Source organism: Octopus sinensis, linkage group LG3 (genome assembly GCF_006345805.1).
Source record: "Octopus sinensis linkage group LG3, ASM634580v1, whole genome shotgun sequence".
NCBI classification, from domain to species: domain Eukaryota; kingdom Metazoa; phylum Mollusca; class Cephalopoda; order Octopoda; family Octopodidae; genus Octopus; species Octopus sinensis.
The window spans coordinates 165,730,020-165,738,253 of NC_042999.1; the positions used below are offsets into that span (position 1 = coordinate 165,730,020).

The 8,234-nt window shown below is 37.4% G+C and overlaps 1 protein-coding gene across 1 annotated transcript in view; it reads right to left on the reverse strand.

Moving 5' to 3' along the window:
- LOC115209731 (glycerophosphodiester phosphodiesterase 1) overlaps positions 1 to 8,234 on the reverse strand; it is a 29,503-nt gene that overhangs the window by 21,163 nt on the left and 106 nt on the right. The window contains exon 1 of the mRNA XM_029778232.2: positions 7,495 to 8,234. This exon is cut by the window's right edge and continues 106 nt beyond it. Coding sequence (XP_029634092.1) covers positions 7,495 to 7,833 — 339 coding nt within the window. The 5' untranslated portion in view covers positions 7,834 to 8,234. The remainder of the gene's footprint in view (positions 1 to 7,494) is intronic.

Genomic DNA, 8,234 nt, shown 5'->3' on the forward strand with positions numbered 1-8,234 from the left:
ATGGTGAGTTGATGGTAATATCAATGGTGTTGATGGCATGTTAACTGTGTGTTAATATCATATTGATTCATTGTATTCATGCTATGTTAATGGCTTATTGATGCTATTTTGGAAGGTTTTTACATAAATTGATGTACCTTTTCAAATGGATCTTTTCAGAGGCTTCTACCTAAAATTGTTTCCTCCAGTTATCAACCCTTGCTTTATTACTTGGTGGTGGGTGAGTGTTAGTATTAAATTCTAATCAGTTATGAAATCAAAAGACAGAACCTTAATTATATATACAAAAAAAAAGGATATATTAGTGGACTTTTAGTTTTAAATGTAGAAGACTGTTGCTAAGTGAGAGAGAGGGGGGGAGAGATAGTGAGTAATAAGGTCTATTCAAATATGTATTGTAGTCAAAAAGCAGATTAAGTGATTAGGTGTTAATGTTCTTCAAATTAAACAGATAAAACAGAATTTGTTACAGAAAGGAAGGCAGATAGTGGATAGATGAAATGAGCTTATCAGAAGTGAAAAAAAAAGCCTTTTCTTTATTTATCAAGGTGATAATTTTGTAATAATAATAAATAGTAATAATGATTTCAAATTTTGGAACAAGGCCAGCAATTTTGGGGGTGGGGAACAGTTGATTGACCCCAATACTCAAGTTGATGAGGACTCAGTTAAAGAGGTAAATGTCTGACCTCTAACAATAATAATCATCATCTCATTTATTACATCAAGGTTGATGAACGGGAGATATAATGATTTCTTTATTTTTTTAATGCTGACTAAAGATCATGTGACTTTTTAAATTTGTAGTAACATAAGTTTGACTTATTCAAATGAGACAAAAGGTTAAGTTAAATACAATATCTTAAGAGACTTTCTTGAGGAGACAGAAGCTGTCAACTGATCTGACAATAAAATATTACTGGTACAGGATGAGAAGTAGAAACTGTCTGGCCTCATACCGATACTAAGAATGCAATAATTAGTTCTTACTCATGCATGACTTAAAACAGCATCGAGTAGTGGAGCTTTGGTTTGGGCGTTCCAGGGATTTGAAGGGTATGGAACCACATCTGAGCCACTATTGTTCCCAGGTCTACACTGACCAGGAGTAGAATCACCAGTCAGGGTCCTAGCTATGGATTAAATAGTATATAACCACTTGAGCCAGGTACCGTTGAAATCATGGGATGCAGCAGGCAAATGTCACTGGATGCTGAGCAAACAAATGGACAACAAACTGACCGCAGCCAGTATCAGCCAGTTCAGCTAGCAACCTACTGCTTTCATATATATTTGTGTTATGTCCAGATGAGATATTTCAGCTGGTGAAAGACATTTGTGACTAAAACCCAGGTTGGACATGCTTCATCACTCGACCAAGACATTTGGCATGGAGTAGTTACACTGGTCCAGGAAAGCCACTGGACCTGGATGGATATACACGAAGAAAGACAGGATATTGTATTCGTTATGTTTTCCCCATATGGACTGCCATCTTTACTAATTACATAATTGAACAATTACATACATCAGCTGACATGAGTCAATTGTCTTGTTATAAAAGATAAAGCCAAAGATCCCTCAAATCTTAAAAAGGGAAGGATACATTAGTGAATGTAGTCATAAATATGCTATGTCTGAATAAATGAGCAAAGATCCTTCACTGGTGCACCTTGAGTCAGGTCTGATCCAAGGTTACTTAAATAACAACTTTGTTAGAAACAAAGGCTCTTATCCCCCACCACCATTGACACACACACACACACATAAAGGCTAACAACTTTTTTTTAAATTGCAAGCTCTCTTTTAATAAAATTATTTTCCTAATTCATTTATGGCCACAGGAAATTAATGAGCAAAAGTGGATCAGTCATCAAAGTAGATTGAGATTGAATGGCTATATTTATTTGTCCGTCCAATTAAATTAGGCAGTGAAAATGCTGATAAGACTGATGAATCTCTATTTGCAAAGTGCAAACATCAGGGGGCAGTGGGATTTTGCATAATAATAATTGGAGAATATTTTCATTTGGTGCCTATTGTCATGAAATGTAGAATTTACAAGTCAATAGTTTTATACATAAACTTAGTTTTGTGATCCATGCAAACATAAATAAGTCGAAAATATAAAAATATGTGTGGACACTTTGTATTATTTCATTGCTATTTGGGAGCATACAATATGGACAAAATGCAAATATTTTTGATTACTAATAATATTCATTGTTTATATCATTAAAATAAAATTAATCAAGTAATTAAATAAAAGGGCCGTTCTATTATGATCAACAAAATATGTTTTAAAACAGTGGACTGGGATATAAAATCTCCACTAAGTTGTTCTCCCTTCTCAGGGACTGTGTCATAAAACGTATGATGAAATATGTTGATATTCAATGATTTATAGGCTTGTTAGGAGCATCAGATGAAAACACCTTGTAATATTTAGTTCTAAGCGCAAACCCACAAAGGACAATTTGCTTTACAAACTTCAGGTGGTGAAGGGTCAATGAACTAAAGTACCAAGCAAGTACTGGAATGAATTTAATTGATTACACCTAACTGTCAAATTTGTGGCTTGATGCTAATGTTAAAAAACAACAACACCATGTTTAACATCCGCCTTCCATGGGTGGAATGGTTTCACAAGAGTCAGCCAGGCCAGAGCCTGCACCAGACTTCTGTGACTGTTTTGGCAGGATTTTTACAGCTGGATGCCCTTCCTAACACCAACCACTTAGTAGAGTGGACTTAGTGCTTTTTACATGGCACAAACAAAGGCAAGATCAGTTTTAGTAAGGTTTTTACAGCTGAATGCCCTTCTGAACACCAACCACTTTACAGTGAGGACTGGGTGCTTTTAAGTGGCCCTTGCACTGACAGGGTAACCAAGTACTTGCAAGACAAAGAAAAAAAACTTTCAAGAGAGGAGGATGCATTGGAGGAGGAGATCTTGTGTCAGATGGTGAAAGTTTATAGTGCGACAGAGACAGAAACAGGTGTCTTACTGTAGAGGAAGTACAAGGATACCCAGTCGGGGGAGAGAGAGAGAGAGAGAGATCAGGAATGAAGAGAGAAACAGGTGCACTACCGCAAAGGAAATACATGGTTACCCAAGAGAAGAGAGAGAATGGGAGTCAGTAGGATAGAGATGGTGGCAAAATGCCAGTCATACTCACGAGGGTGGGGATCAGAATATAAATGGGATGGTTGAGTAAAGGAAGGGAGAGATGTAGATGGTGGAAAGTGCCAGGGCATAGCCTTGAGGTCCGAACACCATTTTATAAATGGCAGAATATTGTGAAGGAAGTGTGATTAAAGGGTGCAGAGCAGGCAGTGAGTGGTGAAAACCTGGGTATATATAGTTAGGGGGCTACCGGATAACAATATTAAGAGGAACAGAGCCATGAGGACAGGATGGGAAAGTGAGAGCAAATGCAAAGTGTATGAAGGAGGAAATGTGAGGAAGGGATGTGGAGATGTAGATCAGTTTGTTGAGATAGGGTGAGGGAAAAGTTTTCTTGTTACATGTGGGGGGAACACACAGGTTTGGGGCAAGTAGAGAGCAATGAAACAGTTACCATTATAAATAAACAATACCACTACAATTAAGCAAAAGGGAATATAACAATATATGTGTTGCTTTGAATTACTATCATACTTCTACCAAAACATCTCAGATCTATCATAATTTCAAACTTAAAGGGCACACCAGCACTACACTTCTTGCTTTAAGTTCCTAGATGCTTGGAATTTTTGCAGAAACTGTCATTGTAAGCAGAGCTGGTACAGAAACAATTGTAACTAATGATTTAAAGATGTGTTAAAGTATTTCTTTGTCTTACTTGGACTATATTATATATTGTGAAATGCTGCCTTCAGTTAGTGTCTAGTTACTCATTGCTGAATAAAGCTACAAAGAAATAAAGACCAACAAGTCACATGTCAAAGAAGAACAACTTAAAAATATGCATAGTATAGTAGAACAGGGTAAGACCATTAGTAGGAGAGGTTATGAAGGTAAAGTAGGAAGGTGAAATACTGTAACTTATTAAGACGGTTCCAGAAAGAGAGGGGCTTTTTTGGTGGGGTAGGATTCTTATATTTTATTTCAGATGGATTATGGCCATACTGGAGCACCAACTTGAAGTGTTCGGTCAAACAAACTGACCCCAGTACTTATTTTAACAAACTTTTTTTGCCAAACTGGTAAGTTATGGGGACGTAAACAAACCAACAATGGTGGGGAATGAACACAACACAAAGACACACAAACATACCTATATATTTATGAGTGTACCTACGTACGTACGAACACATGTACGCATGTATATTCGACAGGCTTCATTCAATTTCAGTCTATAAAATCCATTTACAAGACTTTGGTCATCCCGGTGCTATAGTAGAAGATACTTGCCCAAGATGTTGCACAGTAGGACTGAACCCAAGACCAACAACTCCAAGACAACACCATTACATCATCAAGCAGCAAACTTCTTAACCACTCAGCCAATGTGCCTTGATAAAATTTGAAAAAATATTTTCTTGGTAACCACAGTGACCCTAGACCCAAAAGTGGTGCCACCCGAGGAGGACCTTCCCCTCTTGCTACGCTAGTGCACAGCAGGTGAGGCATGCTCCTGTACAGAAGTGAGTCTTCTCAACTCTGTTTCCTCACAACTTTGTTTAAAATGCACATTTTTAGATGAAATGTCCCCGAGATACATTATCCATTTTCAAAGATGCAGGCTACCATTATCTTGATAGAATTTAAAGAAAACAAATCGTAATTTTCACCACTGGAAACGTTATCTCTGAAAATCTTCATTGAAAATATATGCATCACTAACAAAGGCTGTAGTGAGGAGAATACCCTTTTCCTCTCCGACCCCCCCCCCCCACCTAGGCATGCAACTGTAATCAATACGGTATAAAAAATATCTGTGGAAAATCTCATTGAAAAATATGCATTTTTAAGATAGTCAAGGAGAAACAAAGTCGGGGGATGGACTCAAGTCACTATGCCTTGACTTTCCTACGAGAGCGGAATAACAGTTCCAGAACAGTGTTTTGATAATGTAGTGGAGGTATCAGTATAAATTCCAAGATAAGCATGGGTTTAATTTTTCAAAGTATCACCATTACTTTTTCTCTTCCTAAACTGTATGTGTGGGACATATTCGGAAAATAAGCGGGCTTTTGGAATAGCTGTCCTTTGAAGTCCCCATACCTCAAAGGAAAGGAATACTAACACAAGTCTACCCCTCCCGACCTGTTTTCTTCATAACTTTCAAAACAATGGATATATTCTAATAAAATTTTCAGTAAATACCTTTCAGATGGTGTAAGTTAAGATTATATTGGAATTTAATGCGAAAAAACCGAACTAGTGGGTGCGCACAGACACACATACTGACACTCGGGTATTTTTCATTAGTTTTTTTCTTTGTATTCTTGTGTTTTATATAACACAATACTATACTGAAAAAAATTTGCTCCCCAAAGATCCTTTTTTTTTTTATACATTTTTGCCCCATTTCCATATTCTTTTCCTTCCCCACGATGTATGGGATTTCGTGGGGCAGCTATTCCAAAACTCTATTCTATGAATGTTAAGGAAAGTATTGGATGTAATAATGGCAGTATTATGGTCCCTTTCTTAATCAGGCGAAAGTAAAGAATACGTACACCCAGTGCTTGGGGTTAGGGCTTTTGTTACGCTGAAAACGAGTGGTGTACGTGTTCTGGAAAGACCGTATTCTTTACCTCTGCCTTTTAATTTTAAAATATTTCTTCCCAATTTCCAAAGTTCCACTATCCACGTGTTCCAACCCGACATTTTGGGCTTTCTGCCCCGATCAGAAAGAAGTCAGGGTTAATGTTTACAACTCGACTCGGATACGATAATCAGAAGAAGAAGAAAATAGTGCAAAAAATGTGTAAGAAACAAATACAAAGGTCCCGACACATGTACGTAACGATATGTTTTTACAGTGCACACTGGTTAGCGTTAGGGTTAGCGCTAGGGTTAGTTTTAGGGTTACGTAGCTGCATCGGGACCTGTGCATTTGAGTAGGACCGTCAGAGCATCGTGTCATTTATTTATCAGTCATGTGTTTGTGTAATATGAAGACTGAATTCCGACAATCGTGTCGGGGTGTAATCAGATCGGCGATGTGCTGCTATTCCAACTCGGCAACCGGATCGCAAGACCATATAATAACAGCTCTACACAATCTATCCAAGCTAACTCCAACTGATTAGGGATCTTTTTCTATTGGCTTTATTGAGAAAATTCTATGGTTTGTAAGATATTTGTTGTTTTTGTTCTTTTTTTCAATTTCTGCAATTTCAACCAATCACTGATGTCTATTGAGGTAAAATCCATTCTGTGCCGTATGAACTTGTCCCTCGTTTAAGAAACAGATTGGGTTTATTTGTGATGAAAAAGATACCCTTCCCCCCACCCCTAACCCTAAATCTAAAATAGATTGAAGTGCAATAGATCGATACTAGGGTCATAATTATGGGTGACAATTTCATATGACACCGTTAGGAAAAAACTGCCGTTCAAACCGAAAGGATCACACACACATATATATACATATATATATATATAATATATATATATATATATATATATATATATATATATATATATATATATATATATATATATATAACTATAACGAAGTATAAAGAAAGGAATTGTTAGTGTAGATGAACTCTAATTTTTATTTCGAGAAGAGTTTTTCGTTTTTGTCTTGGAATCAGACTCTGAAACAATTAGTAGAATGTATACCGGTTCTGTACCAACTTGGATTATGAATTAAAGTTCGTCTTCAACTACAATTTTTCCTTTCCTTGTACATCATTTACTATTTTTGCAAATGCTGAATACATACTTTTATATATATTCTTTATTTGGACTCTTCCGGCGGACTTGGATGTTTGACATCCCTCTGAAGGATATATATATATATATATAACACACAAAGCACACAAAATTCTATAGACGCACTAATGCACATACATACATACACACATATACATACATACACACACACTTACACACACACACACACACACACACGTGCACACGCATGGACACAGGAATTGAGAGGTTTCGAAGTAGTGAGTTATTTTAATACGGACCAGATGAGGCTATGTGCTAGACAGGACATTATGTTTTGCAAAAGATGACAAACTAATGTTGTAAATGATTTCAAGAGATCACCAAAGACGATTGCGTAACTAAAAGAGGAAGTCATTTGGATGATGAAACTTGGCAAATGCAGCATCCTTCGCGCTGCCCCGCGATGTTCTAGATGGGGAGAATCTCTGATCTCTACGAGTAGAACCGATTTCCTATAATAAATGGTGCGTTTACTTGTTTATGTTCGTATGCATACATTTTCCAGTTTTCATATAAGTCTACATATATATATATATATATATATATATATATATATATGCGGTAAAAAAGAAACTTACGAGTTTGAAAGCTTCGATGGTGTTCTCCGGCGCATCGATGGCCCCACCTCGATGTGCGACTAGAATCGGTTTGGTTAAGCTACGCCCGTCGCAGTGTTCGTCGGAATTGCAGTTGGTGTTTTCTGGACTGCATTGTTCTTCTTCTAAATCGCTGGTAGGGTTTATTGACCCGAGGACACATGTCACCCGTTCTTCGGGCAATTGGGGAACATGGTACCACCAGAGAATGGCCCATCCCACCATCAACAGCAACACGAATACATAAACGCCCGCAAAGGCCACACAGACAAAGAGCCCGATCCAAAATGTGTAGAAGGTGAACGGACTCCAGAGATACATGCTACTCTCTCTCTCCTCGGCGTCAGAATGAATTCTGTGACAGAAACACTCTCACCGCCCCAGCCACAAGGAAATGTCAGCCTGTATTGGTGTCAGTTTGTAACAGTGTCTATGTGTTCGTGCAGATATTGATATCAGTCTGTGTTACATGTGTGTGTGTGTGAGACTATATAAATCTATGAGTATGTATAAAGAGATTGTGTGTGTGTGTCTACAAGAGTACGGAAATACCGGAGTTGTTAGAGGAACAAAATTAAATAATAGCTTCTACAAGCAGATATGGCATGAACGCAATAAAATCATGAAAGTTCAATAAGAAGGAAACCTTTGGACTTCTTGCATTGTAGTGGCAGTTGATGATGTTTAAGAGCAACTAAACACACATATTTATATACATACAT